Genomic DNA, 19,996 nt, shown 5'->3' on the forward strand with positions numbered 1-19,996 from the left:
CAGATACCAGCTCACGTCACAGCAACAAGCTTTTCCCAAAATTATTTTCTCGTCTGCTCCTGATTCACGGTTTGAATGAAGAAATACTCAGAAATGCAATTTTATCCATAAATTTCTTTAAATATATCCTCCATAATGTGTTGTATGAGCTTATTGCAAGGATTGTTCACAAAAAAATGGATGGATGGATGAATGTTCTTAAAATGGGTTGCTTCCCAGGTTATCCTATGACTGATGGCTAAAGGTCACTGACAAGTTTTTTCACTCAAATAATTCTTGTCAAACAAAAAAGTCAATTTATTTAAATATTTTATTATCATGTTGCCCCAGTGTTTTTTTTATATAAATCTCTCTAACTAGGTCATTTTCAGCTTTTTCATTTAAACAAGATTAATCACAGCACAGAAAGCTGTTTTCCTAAACCAAGCATTATTTTTACCCTGTCAGCTAAGGTCCAGAAGACATGTTAGGACATAATGGAAACTTGCATAAAGTTTCTTTGCATCTTTTTTTTATGTTAGCACCAATACTAAAGCAAGGTCACTTTTGTCTGATTTTTATTTTTATTTTCAATATCTTTTATGTCTTGGTTTACCATGGAAGTACCACCCTTTTTTCTTAGACTTTGCATCAGGCCTTTTTCATCTAACACATTTAGGTTACATGTTGGAGGAAGTGGGTCGCTGAGTCCTGGCAGAGACAGATGGAGCTACATGTCAACAAAAGTGCGGCTGCACAAAACTGCTGAGGACGATTTTCACATTTAGAATCTAAAGTGGAGTTATTTTTGTTCCTTGCGATGATGAAGACATCGGCTAAAACAAACATGTGAATTCTGTGAGCAAACTGTTCCCACAAACACCTTTTAATCAATGTTTTCTTTAAAATATTCACAAAGATATCAACTTTTAAGATATTGTTTACTTAATAATCCTGTTTCAAATGTTTTTCTCAAGTTTACAACTATTTATAAAACCTGTTAATGTAAAGTTATCCATAAATCTTTTGGGCTTTTATCATAAAACCACGAAACTCCTTTATGCCATCAGTTTAAAAAAATTTCTTTTCGTTTTTTTCTGTTAGAAAATGATGTTATTGGTGATTTTCCGCTTCTTATCTTTTTCTGAAAAACAGAAATAGCTTCTGTTTCTCTTTGTTGCTGTGAAAGATAAGTATCTCAGTCCTGTTTTAAAACCTTTGTTAAATCATGACTTCTTGTCAAACAAATAAAGGAATTCTGGGCTCTGCAAACTGCAGCCCTGAAGTGTCTCAAAGACAATACGAACTTCAATATCTTCCCATAAGCTGATGGAAGGTATTTTGACTAACACATTTCCATGTTTTTCTCATTGAGACAGCACAGTTTTACTTATGTTGACAAGGCCTTGGTCTTTGTAAATATTGTTGCACTGTTGTACTTGATAACTGACCTTTCTGATGTCAGCCATTCTCTACTAGATTGTTTCTGAGAGATTTGAGTCTGGTTGCCTGCTGTGTGGAAACCTTTTCAAACAAACCAGTCTAAGACTTGATGTGCAATTGATTAAAACAAACAACTAAACAAGATCATTAGACGCACAAAATGCATGCATTTAATAGTTCATCTGCATTACATGTTTGGGAGTTTTAGTTAAGCCCATCTTAACATTATGTAATTTTTGCAAGTCTTCATTAAAATGTGCATACCTCTGCAGGTTCAAGATTCAAATGTGGATTAAACTGACAAACAGCCATGGACACATAAACAAGGGAGCTGCTGAACTTTGTCATTCCAAGTTGGCTACAAATTTGAAAATGAGAGCTGGGGGCTTGTCTGTAGTAAGGAATGCAAGTTATTATGTCTGAACGTTGTCTGATTGGGTTTTATAATATACTGAATAATATTGAAACAGTGAATCAGTGTTTAAAGACCCACTCTGTGTTTTTGGTGTATTTAACATGTTCTTGTACCATTTTTCTCACAATGGAGGACATATGTAAAGAAGATTTTGATTAAAACTGTGTTTCTGAGTGTTTCTTTATTCAAAGTGTGGTGAATCAGGAGCAGTTGGAAAGATTCTGTTAGAGAATGCTTGTATTTGTTACGTAAAAACTACAATCAGTGGGTCACAAGCTCCCTGCTCTGCTCCGTTCCAATCCATCCACTTGCATACAAATGGATCCATGTGCGTCTTTGTTTTCCTCGTCTGAGCTGGTATCGGGATCAAAGCTGTACGGCTGGATAGCTCCAAGATTGTTTTCCCTTTTTCTTGCACCTCTAATGTTAGCTTGGGGTTATGAGAGGCTGTAAGCCAGTGGGAGAGCATGGGAAGGAGTGATGGGAAACAAGTGGAGGCTTACTTCTGCACCAACAACCCAGCCCTCCACTCAGAAGCAAATTTCTTCTGATGCCAAAGATCATTGTTACTCCCTGGTAAGATCCACAGTAAACTACTGGTACAATCTTTTGTTGTGCTTGCCTACCTCAGATCTGCTCAACCCTGGTCAAAATTCACCACCCAGCCAGTTTTTCAGTGTTCCCTTTGATTAGCTGACTCAGGTGTTTTCATGTTCTGATTGATTCAACACGTCTGGTCCAGGTAATGAGGCAGTAGAAGTAGAAGCAGGGAGGGCTGGAAAACAGGCAAAGTGGTAGATCTCAAGGACCAGGTTAGAGAAGTCCTGGATTACCTGATAACTCTTTTTGATCTACCATTTAGTTACTGGCTGCCCTGGCTGATCAAGAGGATCCAGAGGTCTCCTTAATGCTCCAGAAACCCATTTCATTTAGTCACTCTACTGAACTGCCTAAATGCGGTTAAAATTCTCTTGAGGTTCTGCCACTCTCCTCACTAACGAAGGGAGATGCGATGACCTAACAAAGTGTGTCTGTAAGTCAGCAGAGATGAGAAAACAAAGGAAATGACTGGAGCCTTTTAGCTTCCTAAAAAGCAGATGACATGAGGCTTTGAACACAGGAGTGTGACGTGGGGTAGTAGAGTCTAAAAGTGACTCTAATCTTGTAAGATGAAGCCATGCAGTTGTGATGGCTTCCCTGAAATATCATCTGGAGGTGGAGCATGTGTTTTTAAAAAAACGTTACACCTTCCACATTCTTAGTCCTTCCGGAACCAGTAGCTGCCTATAATGTCTGTGCATTTCCACCAATTTATTTCAAATATGGTCTTCCTCCTCTTTAGTATGGAAAACAAAATGTACGTGATTACCAACAAGAACTTTTGAAAACATGTGACCACAGAACACTTTCCTCACTTTGAAACACCAGTTTTAAATTTGTTTTGGCTCAATAGACCTTATTTAATGACACAATTCACACAGGCTCACCAAAACTAGACAATAGAAGATTAGAAAAACGTTGTCTGGTCGGATGAGTTTCTGCCTAGCCATTCAAATGTTAGGATAAGAATTTGGCGTCCTGGTTCCAGCTGTTAGAAACGCAACAGTAACAGTAATTATATCATGTCCCACCTTGAGGCAGATGGACTACAGCAGCAGAAAACCACACCGGGTGCCGCGCCTGTCAGCTAAGGACAGGAAACTGAGGCAACAATTCACACAGACTCACCAAAACTGGACTTTAGAAGATTGGAAAAACGTTGTCTGGTCCGATGAGTCTCCATTTCTGCTGCGACATTCAGCGTCAACAACATGAAGGCACAGATCCATTCTGCCTTGTATCAACGGTTTAGGCTGGTGGTGGTGGTAAAATGGTGTGGGGGATATTTTCTTGGCACGCTTTAGGCCACTTTGTACCAATTGAGCATGGTTACAACGCCACAGCCTACCTGATCATTGTTGCTGACCGTGTCCATCACTTTTTGACCACAGTGAACCATCTTCTGATGGCTACTTCCAGCAGGATAAGGCACCGTGTCATAAAGCTGGATTCATCTCAGACCGGTTTCTTGAACATGACAATGAGTTCTCTGGACTCAAATGGTCTCCACAGTCACCAGATCTCAACCCAATAGATCACCTTTGGGATGTGGTGGAACGGGTGATTGTCCTCATGAATGTGCAGCCGACAAATCTGCAGCAACTGTGTGATGCTGTCATGTCAATATAGACCAAACTCTCTGAGGAATATTTCCAGTACCTTGTTGAATCTATGCCACCAAGGATTAAGGCAGTTCTGAAGGTAAAAGTGGGTCCAAACCCGGTAACACCAAGATATTCCTAATAAGGTGGCCTGTGAATGTACATACTTTCTTTGCTGTTGTTTCCAGTCGAGAAATACCACTTCTTGTTAGTTAATTTGGTCCTTTCATCTTGATTGTGCAGCATTATGTACAAGCATTGCAAGCCACATAAGGCAACTAAAATTTTAAAAAAGAGGTAAATGCATCTGCTGGAATTTGATTAAAACTATTTATTCATTTTGCTGATTATGAAAGCGCTTTGTTTATTTTTGGTTAAATACCTGAGAGATGGGCTGCACAGTGGTTAGCACCCTCACCTCACAGCGAAAAGGTCCTGGTTTCTGTCGACAGTTTGCATGTTCTTCTCGTGCATGTGTGCGTTTTCTCCAGGCACTCCCCAGCTTTCTCCCACAGTCCAAAAACATGCTTCATGGGTTAATTGGGTAGTCTAAAGCCTCCCTATAGGTATGAATGTGTGAGTGTGTGTGGGAGTGATTGTGGCCCTGCATCAGACTGGCGACCTGTCCAGGGTGTACCCCGCCTTTGCCCACTCTGAAAGGGACAACGGGTTTAGAAGATGAATGAAAGAATGATTGAAGGAACTTTTACAACATTCGTATAGGAACATTTGCAGCTATCATGCTGGCACGTCAGATTTTGACTTTTGCCAACAGTTATTTGGCTGAACAGCTGTAATATTGTCAATAGCATCATCAAACGGTGGATTAACGCACTAAATAAATGATTAATTGTGGTACCAACTGCGTGTGATATGTGATAGATGAGAATCTGCACGTTTTTAAGGGTTATAGAGATTTCAGCTTGGTTTTACTGAGTGTGTTTATGTCAAGTGCTTATCTTGAAAGCAGCTACTGTTTTACAGTAATGACTCCAGTAAAGTCATAAAGTGAAGCTTCAAAAGAAGTGGGACGGATAAAGACTGGAATCTAAGCGCACCATCTTTCACTGCCCTCACAACATTCCCTATGGGTTTACAGCTCTCCCTGTTTGTCTTCAATTGATGCAGATGTATCATTCAAAAAGAGAGCCTTATTAATCTCTTATTCTGCAACATTTGAGGCTTTCTGAATTGAGAGGATTTGGTATTTCCTGTGTTTTTTTGCAATGTATTGACTCTGCTTTTTAAGTACTTGCTTTGTTAAAGCAAACGGAAAAGAAAAGAAAAATAGCTATATTTTTTTGTTCAAACAGAATTTCAAGATAAAATTTAAATGAAGTCAACATTTCTTAGTTTGGTGATAAACTTGCTGTAAAGTAAAAAGGAAGGACATATGTTAATAGGTATTGAAGATGCAGTTTTTCAAACTAAAAGGTCACATTTAAACTAATTATCTTGTCAGTTTTTCATAGAAAATTTGCATTTCTTTGCCGTTTTTTTTTAACGTACACGTCCCTGGCAGCTGTTTCTCTGCGAGTTTTGTCATATCTCTATCCACCATGGAGGGCTGTTTTGAGCTGATGTGTTTTGTGCTCTATCAGTTCATATCTTTCGAGGCCAATAGTCCTCCAGCCAGCTGCATAGACACGCTGTTGTTTACCACTCTCAAGTTCAGTTCACGGGCTGCATACCAGATTCCCTCCACAACCTGTCTCAGAATGCGGCACCTCCTAGTAATCTTGGCAAACTCTTGATCTATGTAAACAGTGGCCGGCAATGTTATCACTGCTGAATCAATAGTCTTGTACGGGACTGTATGACACAGTTTGCAGCTTGGGAGAATGGAAAAAAAAAGGAAGACATGTATTGCTTGTGGTTTAACCTTTTCAAACAGAATTATTGATCGCTTTGATAAAATAAGCAGGTACATATTATAAATTACTACACTTGACAGAGTGGCTTTCATATTGACACATCCTGCTTATTTAAGGGTTATTTTTTATTAACCTCTGTGAAAATCAATGTCACCTTTTTTAATAAGGTCACGAAGCACAAACAAACCATATCTATTGTACATTGTCTTGCTACATCTTGTATTGTCTAACTTTGTTGGTGTTGATGATATGAAACGTGCAGAACATGGACTCAAACTAAATATTTTAGAGGATTTTTGTTATTCAATTTTTAGAAACTCTAAATTCTCATATTCACTTTAACATATAATATAGATTTGTGACCCTAAAACTGTATGCAACCCTTCTGCAGTGCATATTGTTGAATTTTAATGATAAAGCATGTGTGTTTGACTGCTGCCTAACTCATTTCATTCTTTAATGCGGAACAAGGTAAGGGTTTACTGCATCTGTGACAAAAACACAGATTTATCAACCTATGGTAAACGCTTAAATGTAATATTTGATTTAATAATTTACTTCATCAAACTTCTATCATTTGTGGAAAATAAAGCATCGTCAATGTTCTATTGTGTGTGTGTGATCATCAAGTTACAGTCTGGCTTCCTGGCTTAAAGTGATTAATAACCGATTCTGAGCGTGTTGAAGGACAAACAATGGAGTCAGACCCTAAAACAAACACAGTGTCTTTTCTTTGCTTGTCTAGACCACCAATTGGTTCAGGTTGACATGTGGGATAAATGCAGCTCAACTAAATGTTTTTCCTTCTTAGCTTGTGTGCGATAATCTTTTAGCATCTTCCTGATTAAACTTGATGATTGTGCGTTTAAATCACCCGTTTCACACAGCTTTTGAAAACATACCACTAGCACGGGAGTTGAAATTTAATCTGAATTTAAACTATGATTGACACAAAGTTTATGGTCTTTTCATTGTCATTACATAGTTATAAAATAAACATGAGCAAAAATTTGTGTTGCAGCAAGAAAACAGATATTTAAAAAAGATGCGTTGAATCAGGAAAGTAGTTTGCGGTTGAAAAACAGCTGAAAATTTAAATTACGTTAAAGTAATTTAGAACATTCTAGAACATTTCATACTTGGGGGGGGGGGGGGGGGGGACTTGGAAAGGTGCTGAATGAGAACAGAATCAAGAATGAATGCATCAAAACTATGTGTTGCAAACTGTTTAGTTTTTGTTCTTATTATAAAAACAGCAGTTTATTTAGCTGAGGTGCTATATCTTAAGCTTAAAGAAGCTTGTATTGGAGATTTCTTAGTCTTTGTCAATAACAAAACTAATATTGACTCCAAAATTGGGGGACAAAGCTTTTTGATGGGGGGGCAGCAGCTGCCTCCTCTCTCCTCCCGGTGTATCCGCCCCTGCCTGTGGTAAAAAACAATTCAGATCTCTACATTTTTTCTTCATGACAGGCATTAAGGACTGGTTATTTTAAATTAAATTAAAGTTTATGGAAAAACCCGTTAGCAAAGCAACATTTTTACTTTTCAGTGGACTAACCAGTAAAAGGTTTTGCAAAACTTATTTTTTTCATTGACGAAATAAGTACCAACATACTGCATTCATAACAAGTCTATTATTATTATTAATATATAGTCTATTAATATATATTAAACCTATTAGCCTGCAATAAAGATGAAACACCTAAAAACGCTTGTGAGCCTTTTTAAAAATGTGAAATGTTAGAAATATAATATGATACGGAGCCCCTAAAGGGCCATTGATAGGAAAAAAAATGGAGGAAAAAAAATTTTTTTTTGAAGTAAAAAAAAAAAAAAAAAACTAACTGGTGCGCACCAGTTAGTTTCAGGTGCGCACCAGTTAGTTTCAGGTGTGCACCAGTTAGTTTCAGGTGCGCACCAGTTAGTTTCAGGTGCGCACCAGTTAGTTTCAGGTGCGCACCAGTTAGTTTCAGGTGCGCACCAGTTAGTATCTGGTGCGCACCAGTTAGTATCAGAAGATATCAGATAGTTGACCTACTTGCTCATTTTGCACCAAGTAGCTACAGTTGTCTTGAGAATGGCTAAAGTTGAGGATATGGACCTTGTAAACTTTCTGAAAACAAGAAATATTACTGACAATGTCATAATGTCACCTGAAACTAATTGGTGCGCACCTGAAACTAACTGGTGCGCACCTGATTCTAACTGGTGCGCACCAATAATTTTTTTTTTTTCCTTTTTACTTCAAAAAAAATATTTTACTCCCAAAAAATTTTTTTTTACTTGAAAAAAAAAATTTTTTCCTCCAGTTTTTTTTTTTTTCATCAATGGCCCTTTAGGGGCTCCGTAATATGATTATATAAAGCCCAGAAGGAACAAATCAATGCCAAGTTGAAGGCAAAGTAATCTTTAAAATGATTCTAACAATGGTCAAAATGACATAAATAATCAATGGTTTACACGTTTTCAGCATTGACTGAATGGCTTCAAGCTAAGATGTGAGCTAACCAAGCTTTCATAGAACAGGAAGTTTCGCGAGGATTAGAATTTATGTGTGTATTTGAAACAGTCATCCAGATTTGTGATTTCATTCATGACAAAATTGATTCTTGTTTTGTTTTATTCTGGAAAGATTTCAAAGAATATACAAAAGGACTCTGGTCTCACATTTCCTATGCACAAATGTAAATTCTCTGGTATTCTTTTCTGAACTCAATCTGTATATTAATAGTATTTGTAATTATGCGAAGCAAAAAGCAATCAAAACCTTGTCTGTATGAGAATAATTCTTGTAAAGTTTAACCCTTTGGCTTATTTCTATTTCTATTCTTGTTTTTTTTATAAATATGTGTATCTGATATTTGCAATTGTGTTCTTATTGCACACCTAAATGTGATTTTTTATAAAACGGCATAATGTGCAATAAAGGTTATTAAAAATATGTATCATTTATGTGTAATAGTGAAAGAAAAAAGTTATTTAAAGTTTTTTCTTTACAGAAGAAGCTTTTGAAGTTATTAAAACTAATAAAGTTATAAAGTTCAAAATCAAACAGGTATGTCCTTAAAGAGCAGAGTTTTGACGCCCCCCCCCCCCATACCCATCGACCCCCCGTTTTTGTCTTACGCAACAGCAGCGGAAGATTGTGATTTGCTGGGCTCAGCCCTCCCTCATCGGGGTTAACTTATTAGCGGAGTTTTTCTGGCGGAGCCGCTCTGCTCTGACATACATGTGAGCGCCACTCGCCGCAGAGCCGAGTACGAAACTGTCTTTTCGTACTTCCTTCCTGTCGGCGAACCGTTGACACGAACGCACGCGCTCCTCAAACTGTGGAGTTTTAAACAGAAGCAAAAATGTCGGGAAACAAGGAGAGCAGCGACGGCGGGTGGAGGAAATTTATGTGGAATTCGGAAAAGGGAGAGTTTCTGGGAAGGACGGGATGCAGTTGGTGTAAGTACCCCGGCTCTAATTTCACTTTTACCCGGGTTTGGGCGGTAAAACGTCTCGCGGATGGTGAGCGAACACCGTGTTTCCTGTACAGACACACACAGTACAGCACCTGTTAGAGCCCGCTGTGTCAGGCTGAGTCGTGACTCTAGATGTGGCTGTTTGGACGGGGGTGAAGTCAACGAAAAAATAAAAACGTTAAATGGTCTCCTTTCACAAAGTTAGCTTTGTAGCAACGCCCCATGTCAAATGTTGGGGGAAAATAGTAATTAATGAAGTAGCAAAACACGTCGAGTAACCTTTAAATGAATGGAACGTCCCCTTAAAATGGCCTAAATGAGGGGAAAAAAACTAAAGGTGTCATAAATCAGGGATTACGAAGGCGTAGCCCTAATGGTGCCCCTCATTAAAATTGGGCTTTCTGAAAAGGTCATTTTGAAGGACGGTGAGTGAGTGAGTGGGGGGCCAGGGTTTGACAAATCGCACGATGAAAGTTGGTCGTTTGTTCTCTTCCCGCTTCACTTTAGCTTAGGAGAAAAAAGAAGGGGGACATGTTCCTCCTCCTCCGTTAATGAGCTGGGAGACAATTATAATCAGGTACCGGTTCATTGAGCTTTCCTTTTCTTCACAGTCCAACTGAAAACGAACCGATCCAGCTCCATTATTTCGTTTTTTGTTTTAGTATTAAAGTCTCCAACAGTGCGACTTACTATAAACTAGCTATCAGGGTTTTTTTTCTTCAGGAATAAAGGTGCGTTTGTTTTCTCGTGTCGCCTCTGCTCTGGACTGGCCAGGTTCGGCTCGGAACGCGGTGCGTGACGGAGCAGATCACGACTCACATGTCTGGAGGGTGGGCCGCCCCTCTCCGCCTCCCACTAATAAGGCATTGGCCGCCGTGTCTCTGCCACTTTAATTTTCCCACTCCTGACGGAGTTGGGGAAAAAAATGCGTCAATCGAGCTGTAGTTCTTCTGGGGGGCGAAAAAGCGGATTTTGTGGCGGGGGAAATAACGGCAGGTGGGGTGTTTGATGGCGAACTTTTCTTGGTTGCCGTGTCGTTATGGCTTCAAATGTCACCCAGCTTGAAGTCACACACGGGGGTGTATTACCCTGTTGAGCGAGAGAATGGGGGGTTTGTTGAACAAAAATAATAAGCAACAGGTTTGTACTTGACTGTCCGTGAATGCAACACAGAACCACGTGTTTGTAGAGAAGGATCTGCTAAAGCAACAACCATGGTGACGTTTTTTCTATTTACTCATTTCCAGACTTTTACACAGACTTGTGAAAGTGGAAGACATGGGGGGGGGGGGCAGTCCCTTCACAGCATGCGTGGTTGGGGGGAGGTGCTGCCCATCCAAGCTCCTCCCATCAAATCCACCCGGCCACTTTGCTGTTTGCACTAAAGGCCTCTCAGCCTCCGCCTGCTGAGTGTTGTTGCTTCATGTCACTGAGTGGCTGGACCTCAAACCAATTTCACGTCCAGCCATTTGTGCTCCAGTTTCCATGACATCAGTGGCAGTTCCCACAGAAATGTGCTCGTATGCGAAGCTTCTTGACGTCTCCTTATCTCTTTCTCTGCCCAAGCGCCATGTGCAGACGGGAACAATGTCACTATTTGTCTTGCAAATTGAGCCGGCCTGCACAACAGGTACTTGTGACTTCTGGGTCTCCATCACACAGCGAGTTATAAACAAAAGTACCGAGCATAGTTGCAGTCCTCTGGCACGGGAAGCTGTATACAGTTTCACGCTGACAGCTGCATCACAGAGAAATCCTGGTGTGGCTCCTGACTGACACAATCTTGGAAAATAGCTCACCCCGCGTTTGCTTTAGCAGCAGGTGTTGGAGCAGCTTGTGAGAACATAAGTCTGCCTTCCAGGCTGTCTGCCCGTCCTCTTTTTCGTCCTCTTTTTTAAAATGGTATTAAAACGAAACGTACAATTTTCATCCACTAAAGCTTGACGTAATGAGTATGGCATTTCAGCCAAAGTTTAAAAACCTGTGTTGTTTTCTAGGACATAGTTTCTGCTGAGCGGCAGACTGTTGGCGCAGACTACACACGTCTTCTTCCCATCATCTATGCATTTACATGCTCTCCTGCTAGCTTACAGCCCCTCACAACCCTAACTTAACATCGCCAAAAATGGCGAGCAATATTGGAGCTATCCAGCCGTACAGTTTTGATCCAGATTCCAGTTCAGACGAGGAAAACAAAGACACACAAGGATCTTTTTGTCTGCAAGTGGATGCATCAGAATGGAGTGGAGCAGGGAGCTTGTGGCACAGCTTGGTAGCTTCTATGTCATACCTACAAACCTTTTACAATGGCATATATCCATCTGCTCATAATTTACAACGATATGAATAAATAAGTACTCAGAAATGCACTTTTAAGCTTAATTTTCTTCATATAAAAATACCACGGGAGCACCATTTTTATCAAAGTGTGTCTTTCACGACTCTGGAAAAGATTTTGTACTTGATAACATCATGTTTGAATTCATTTCATGTGTTTTCCTGCTCAGAGAGTGAGGGTTGGGGTGGGAACTGCAAATGACTTAAGATAACAGTTTGTTACAAAGAGATAAGGTTGTGGGACTCAACATGCCACAAGCAGGGGAGTTTACAGAAATGTGCTATTTTTCTGTCTTTTCCTCAGTACAAGGAATGAAAATAAAATTGCTTTTTAGTGTTAGATTTTTAATTCTTAAAGATATTTTGAAACCTGTGCTGTAACTTAAAACATTTGAGGTTAAATAGGACCCATGTGCTGTAGGGATTATAGTAAACTTTATGCAGTGATGTTTGTGAAATAAAAAGAAACTGGTTTGAACAGGAATGCTAATAAAAGTCTGTCTTCCACTAAACACATGAATAGGGAGCTCTTTGTTAATTAAGTAAGGACAGAGTTTACATGCAGAACTTGGTGGAAGTGATATGCAGGCACGGATGGGGGGTCGCAGTGATTAAGGCCTGAAAAGAATAACTTGTGACGCATCCGGTAACACTGGATGTGCGGACCTCTGGGTGTTTCATTATGGAGGAAAATTTGGGGAGAAAAGAAGAAAAGCCTGCATTGTTCCATTGTAAGAATTCTTAGAAAAGAAGCACAATTTTTAAAGTTTTTTCAGCACAATGTGGATTAAATTGAATTTCTCTACATCAAGCTCTTTCTTACTCATCACATCATTAAAATGTGTGCGAATGACCTGTAGCTTTTTGATCTGTACAATGAAAACTGCTGTGTTCTCATGCTGATGACACGTTTGACAGGAACTTTCCCTTTTGCTTTCTCCCAGTTAAAATCTTCATGTTCTACCTGATATTTTACGGATGCTTGGCTGGAATTTTCATTGGGACCATTCAGGCTCTGCTGCTAACCCTGAGCAACTACAAGCCCACCTATCAGGACAGAGTCGCCCCCCCAGGTAAATGCCCTCCTGCTCCTCTCTGTTGCATGCAGTGGGTGTGTGACCAGCGATCGCGGATGTCTGTGCTCGTCTCTGTGCGGATGTGGTTAAAAATGATTGTTGGGGCGTGTCTGTTAGCAGCGACTCAATCTTTCTGACCTCAAATATGTCCGTCCATTTTGTCCTTCAGTTCTAATAGCAAGTCGATGGTTCCCCCCTCAGGCAGCAGGGGAACTAGAACTGTTCATGTGTGAGTCACAGTCATGCCTGTGTACATGTGATTTCTGCTTTATTTGAGTAATAATCCTGAGAGGTATTTATTTGAAGTTAGTTGTTTCCTTTGTGGAGAGCGATTGCTGACGTCATGGAAACCAGTTCATTATGAGCATTTTTATGTCTTCTGCAAGCTGGAGGCAGTTTTTTAGGTGGCAGTCCTCATCAGGTTGTGTCAGCTTTGCAAAGGACACTTGAGTCTTGGTGGTATTTTTAGCAGCTGTTGTTGACGGTTGGTTTCATGCTCCTGCTGCTGTGTTGAAAGCTGAAAATGAAGGAAACCACGAGGAAAGCGCGGAGAGCTTCAAGTTAGAGCAGCTTTCCAGCAGAGGCGCGATCATCAAGGAAGCAGAGGGCGCTTTTCTGTTTTTTATGTCATAGCAGATGCCACCTCCCACTCTGAAGCTAAAAGTTTCCATTGTCAGAGACACGCATGTAAGAGTGGATAGGTGGGGGCAGGGGGACTTGTGCAATTTCATAGGTTTGGAACCAAATTTAGTTTTTTTGTTTTTGTTTTCTGTGCTCCTGTTGCACAAACAGATCAAATCACCTACTGCTAAAAGGCAGCAAAAGACGAATCCAGAAGAGAAATGTGTTCCCTTTCACCGGTCTGCCATCCCCCCTCTCCCTGGGTCACTCCACGTGCACGAGCTGTGTGGAAAATTTCCACTGTCGAGCTGACAGTGGCCAGCTGAGGAAATCCCCCAAACACCACATTGCCCTAAGATAATAGACACAGGATAATAGACTGGAGACTCACAATAGCCCACATGGCATGTGATACTGTTTTCATGGCTTTTTTCCACTGTTCAGAATACACTTCTTTGATCCGCATGTGTTAAGTTTGTTACTTTTAACTCTTTCCTTTCTTCCTTAAGCCTGTGTTGTTGTCTTTCAGGCCTGTCGCACACCCCCCGCTCAGACAAATCGGAGATTTCATTCAAAATGTCTGATAACAGTACATTTAAGAAGTACGTGGACAGCATGAACGAACTTCTTCTAAAATATGACGAGGATCGTCAGACAGCGCAGGGGAAGTATGAAAGCTGTGGAGGCAAGTATAATCACCATGGGTGCATCTATCAGTGGCTGTTTGCATTTGCAAATTAAACACTAAATGCAGAAAGGCTTTGGGAAGCTGTTTATGAATTTACCTGTCAACTTTTCATAGAAAAATGCAGAAGAAGGAGCCTTGTAACAGGAAAAGGGGAAAAAAGACGTATGGGTGGATGCCCCTGTTATGCTGCATTCACACCAGACGCGATTCGCGCGTCAAATTTCCGTCTGCCTCTTTTGACACGCGTCAAATTTACCGCTCGAGCCTTGATGCATCAGCCGCAGAGCAACCACCAACGTCTTTCTGGACTTCATTCGTTGCCACGTCATTGAAAACATGGATGATGTAGAGCGAGTAGCTTGGGCATATATGTTTTGTAGAGCAGGCGAGCGGTGTCCGGGATTACCAGATCCTCCAGAGTCTCTCCCACTCCTGAAGGGCAGCGGCCCTCGATCCTCCTCCTCTGCTTGCTTGCTCGCTACGCTGAGTTGGTGGAGACATCCTGGTCAGGTTGCCAGCCTGTCAAAGAGTCCATGGAGCTGGAGCTAGCAAATGCTGCCGCCCAGGGTCTGGCCGGACCACGGGTGCCGTCGTAGCGGGTTCTGTCGCTGGCAACCTGTCCAGAATGTATCGGCCTTCCCCCAACAGTAACTGGGACATCCTCCGGTAACCCTGCGGCCCCAGCGTGTTAAGAAAATGGATGGAAGTTCAGGGCGAACATCCTCTCATCGAGCAGCCTGAGTCACTGAAAACATCGCATGCCCAAAGCTGAGTCCCTGATTGGTTGACGTGCCTCGTCGTCCACGCCCAAATCACACCACAGGACTTTAGATTGCGTCTGTACATTTACTCAACATTGAAGTCGTATAACATATTAGATATTCTTTCATGCTATAATGCTGCGTTCACTCCAAATGCGATTCACGTGTCAAATTTGCGTTGGCTGCCTTTATTTGGACGTGCTGTGATTTCCCTGCCCTTGTATAAAAATGTGTTTATAAGCTGGACTTCCCCGTCATGTGTGGGAGAAGCAACCGCCAATTGTCTTTAGCTTGATCGCTACATAGAGCCGTTTCTGTGTATCCCATTTACAATACGTGGAAGACACAGAGGATGTCGAGAGATCCGACTTATTTATTTTAGACGGGTCTACAAAGCATCAGTAATTATGTCTCCATGAGATTATTCAGAGATTCTCCTAGTACAGTTAGGTTCACGGCTGCTTTCTGTAGTACTGCCGTCTCTCTGTGACCCAGTGTGACAGCTTTCTGTCCTGCATTATTCAGAAGAGGAAAAAATAAAATTTTTACATAAAAAGACAAAACTCTTCTGCTTCTAAAGTGCTGTTTTGTTTTATTGCAGAAAATCCAGACACATACAAGGAGCAAGGCGGGCTGGAAGAGGGCAGCGGACAGAGGACATCTTGCCGCTTTCTTAGAAAATGGCTTGGAGACTGTTCTGGTCTGACTGACAACACCTACGGCTTCAAAGAGGGCAAACCGTGCCTTATTGTCAAACTCAACAGGATTGTCTTCTTTAGACCCAAGGTAAGTGCTGTGCCGCATTCAGACCGACTGTTGCTGAAGCCATCTTTGCTCCTGCAGCCTAGTGTCAGAGACCAAAGGTCTCAGACGCTTAACCTATGCTGGATTAGTCAATATTACTGTTTAATGTCATGATATTAACTGAACTAGAGCCTCAACAGCAAAGTCATTCTAAAGTTTTAATTTTGAGTATTGGATAGGAATCAAAGAAAACATAAAGCCAAAATGAAACAAAGATGCAGAACCCTTTTTCTGGTCCTAAACATTCATGTGGTTTATTTTAGGACTTTAGCATTTAACGGACATAAAACCCTATTTCTGTGGTAGGGTTGTACGATCTCTGCCATTGGTCTGTATGATTATAACAATAATGTAAAAAGTTTGGAGAGCTGACCAATCAGAGCAGACAAGACAAATGTTTAAAAAAAAGAAATTCTTAAACTGTACTTCATACATCGACACAGACTAAAACTGCTACGATAAATGTTGCTGTCACTACGCTCACTCACAGCCGAGTTAGTAACACGTAAAGGCTGGCGATAAAACGCTAAACATATCGCGATTTGACTTTTATTTTGAAGGGTCTGAAATGAACACTCAAAAGTTGTTAGTATTTTCTCCTCTTTTGTGAGAAAAGGTAAGAGGGTTAGTCACAGGTTTGCATTTGCGTTAACTTAGTCGTGTCATTAGCTCTCCTTTTGTCCTCTCTGCGTCCATCTGCACACGAGCGAAACACGTGCATGCGACGCAAGTCCCCCCCCGCGGTCACTTCACCTGTTCAGTTTTGAGTGATGAAACAGCAGAACATGCAGCGATTTTTTTAATTGCATCCAATCAGAACTGGAGGATAAAGCTGCAAACCTCCAGCCGCAACAGACGACGATTTGGAGACAGCGCTGTTGTTAACGCTAATGATGCTATGCTAACCAGCGGTTCCGTCTGTCGTCCAAGTGGGAACACGGACTGGTTTAAAATCGGGCAGGATTTTCATGGGCTGGACTAAATAAAACAAAATGAAAATGTAGCAACACAAAGCCGGTGTTACACCAAAAACTGACGTGTCAGATGTGCTGAATGCCCCCACCTCTTCCCAGCAGCTTTAACTCCAATGATATATAATGACAATTATCCAAAATATTCAACTGTTTTCAGCCTGTTTTTTGTTTAATTTGTTATCAAATGTAATCAGCTTCAGGCAGAATTAGGAGATCTCTAGTCCTTCTTTTATGAGCATGTTATAATTTGAGTGTACAAGTTAGATGACAATAGTGTTCAAACCATTTATAAATTATTTTAATGCAATATCATTTTCTTGAAATAATCAGAAGCTAGAAGGTATTTCTGTGTAAAATAGTGTTATAATATTTTGGTCGGTAAAAAATATGTTTGGCCGAGGACTCAAAAATTTCAGCCCCTGTGTGGACGTATATGTAAATTTGAACAACCTGTTCATGATTACACATTACTCTTAGGAGCAACAAAGTGTTCAATTTAACAAATTCAGGTTTATATTGCGAGATATATCGTTATCGCATGATTGACATCGTTACACAGCACCGTGTGCCTCTCAAAATCGCTTCGATGTTGGTAAACATAACCAGAATAAATGTATATAGGAGGCGCTCCAGATTGTAAGGCACACTGGTCATTAAAAAAAAAAAAAAGGCTTTAAGTTGCCCTTATAGTGTGTTAAATGCAGTAGTTTTCCCCCCGTATTTGGGAGGGTTAGAGACCAAAAACATCTGCGAATATGGAGAACCACCCCCACCCCGGGGCGGAAGAGTGTCCGTCACCCATTCTTACTCATCAAAAACCCTTCTGAACATTTCCGATGCTTTGTGAAACATTCATTGAAGAAAATTGCTTAACATAAAGAGTTTTGTTTGTTGTTCAGAGCAACAGACTGAACTGTAAGGTACTTTATAAGGCACATTGAGTGTCACTCTGTGCCTTAACACCAGGGGTCCATGCTTCATCCTTCATCAGTTTAGTGCGAGCGGTCCTGCAGGGCGGTTTGAGCCTTGGTTCAGCGCGTCAGTCCAGAGGGGGAACAAATTCTGGCAGGGGAAACATATCTTGTCACAACACGGGTTTCATCCGGCATTCATTCATCCAAATCATAATTATTCTCCGCGATTATCTTCAGCGTTTTAGGATTTTTTTTCCGTCCGTCTTCTGAGTCAGCTGATGCCATTTCTCCATGCAGGGGCACAAACTTTGGTAATAGTGACTTAGGGAGGCCTATGGGTGGCCGTACTCTTCATCTCAGTGAAGACAGTGGCACAGGTGGTTGAGCGGGTCGTCCAATGATCGAAGGGTTGGCGGTTCGATTCCCCGCTCCCACCATCCAAATGTCGTTGTGTCCTTGGGCTCCACTGGTGTGCGAATGTGTATGGATGATCCCGGTGATGGTCAGAGGGGCCGTAGGCGCGAAATGGCAGCCACGCCTCTGTCAGTCTGCCCCAGGGCAGCTGTGGCTACAACCGTAGCTTACCATCACCAAGTATGAATGAGGAGTGAATGAATAATGGACATAATGTAAGCGCTTTGGGTGTCTTGAAAAGCGCAGATAAATCCAATCCATTATTATCTCCACCCCCCCCTTCCTCAGAAATACGGGCAGCCCCTCCCTCGGATGCAAAAGTCTCATCCAAACGTCTCGAGTTGTCTAAGCTTTTGTGATGACCCGGAGGAGTCACGGGACTGCGAATACATGAAACCGCGTGTAGTTAAACGCGTATAAGCGGTGGAACGCTGTAGTCATCATTGCAAAAAACAAACAAAGAAGGCAAACTGAGCTCTTAAATGACTTTTATGTTTTTGATTCATGTCGTTCTTACATCTCGTAACGTACATTCTGTAACATGACCTGTACACTAAACTGCTGTTCATCACTTGGTTCTGCTGCCTTCAGGGTCCCTCTAACAACTCAACGCTTCCAGAGGCTCTGCAGGGCAAATCATACAACAACCTGATCCCCGTCTACTGCAAAAACAAGGTGGGTTTTCTATGATGCCATCAATGTTGCAGTGTGTCTGGTCTTTAAGCTGCATTCCTCTGTTGCGTTTGCAGAGACCTGAGGATGCATCCAAGATTGGAGAAATCAAGTACTTTGGCTTCGGCGGAGGCTTTCCTCTGCAGTACTACCCATACTACGGCAAGCAGCTGCATCCCAACTATCTGCAGCCCCTGGTGGCCATCCAGTTCACCAACCTCACCATCGGCGAGGACCTGCGCATCGACTGCAGGGTATTCGGAGACAACATCGCGTACAGCGAAAAAGACCGTTATATGGGACGCTTCGACGTTAAGATCACTGTGAACTCATGACCTCGGCCGCGACGAGCACTTAACACTGAAAGCAACCTAAACCTAGTTAGTAACGAAGAAGTTCTGATAAACACCACTAGTCTTTGAACATTCATAATATACAGGACCTACACCTAATTCGTGTGCTTTACACCCGCTTATCCGTGTTTTTGTCGCAAGTTAGAGAGTTAATAACAAGAATAGCAATAGATGATATTTATTCTACTGTAAAAGAAAATATTCTTTGAGCCATGGGATGTTCGGTTACTGTATAAAACTGCAATTCCACTACTGAGATGTAGCGAGTTGTGTTTTGTCCCCACCCAAGGTATTGATCCTCACGTCGTTTCCTCAGCCGTAGTCCTGTTGTAATCTGTTTTATGTCAGCTTTAGTGGTCCAAGGTGTGTGCGCGCTGCTGTCCGTGTGCAGGTGTGTTAAATATGAGTGCATGGGGTTGTTGTCAGTACGTTTTAACTACATGGTACTCTGATTGCGCTCCGTTAAACCCTTCGGTTTTTTGTTTTGTTGCATGTTCTGCATTTGTACACATGTGTCTCTTTTTATCTGTCAGACATGATTTGACATTTCTGTTTGATTCTTAACGTTTGTTCAAGTTTTAATCCGTAGAGTAGAGCATTGCGGCTTCATCCGCAAAGGCTGTCACCTCTATGGAAACCATGGCAACTCAGTGCTTTGAAATCTGTTTTGCTGGAGACATCACAAGAGTGTGATGCAACTTTCTATTAAATGTTTTAGCCATTTTTCACGATGGAATCATTTTATATTTATGCAGTTGTACATTTTTTTTTCCAAAGTGTGATGTTTGAATCCAATACCAAAGTTGCTGGTTTAGAACTTAGAGAATATCAGAGGCATCGCAGTATCCCGTGTAATAACATGCTTAGTTGGTGTGAAAATACTTAATTCAATGTTTAAGATCACAAAACCTGTCAGGAGTTCATTCTGTCACTTTATTTAATCTGCATAAGGCTGAAACAATAAACAGAAAAATGGAGAGAAAAACTCAATTTTTTTTTT

At 41.2% G+C, this 19,996-nt stretch overlaps 1 protein-coding gene across 1 annotated transcript; it reads left to right on the forward strand.

Moving 5' to 3' along the window:
- The first annotated feature begins 9,084 nt into the window (after positions 1-9,084).
- On the forward strand, positions 9,085-19,975 carry LOC101164636 (sodium/potassium-transporting ATPase subunit beta-233). The gene is made up of 6 exons (XM_004068295.4): positions 9,085-9,365; positions 12,664-12,792; positions 13,946-14,101; positions 15,467-15,651; positions 18,563-18,646; positions 18,721-19,975. The coding sequence occupies exons 1-6, from the start codon at positions 9,269-9,271 to the stop codon at positions 18,976-18,978; spliced, it is 909 nt and encodes a 302-aa protein (XP_004068343.1). The 5' UTR covers positions 9,085-9,268; the 3' UTR covers positions 18,979-19,975.
- The last annotated feature ends 21 nt before the right edge of the window (positions 19,976-19,996 follow it).

The sequence above is a fragment of the Oryzias latipes genome, chromosome 4 (assembly GCF_002234675.1).
Source record: "Oryzias latipes chromosome 4, ASM223467v1".
NCBI lineage: Eukaryota > Metazoa > Chordata > Actinopteri > Beloniformes > Adrianichthyidae > Oryzias > Oryzias latipes.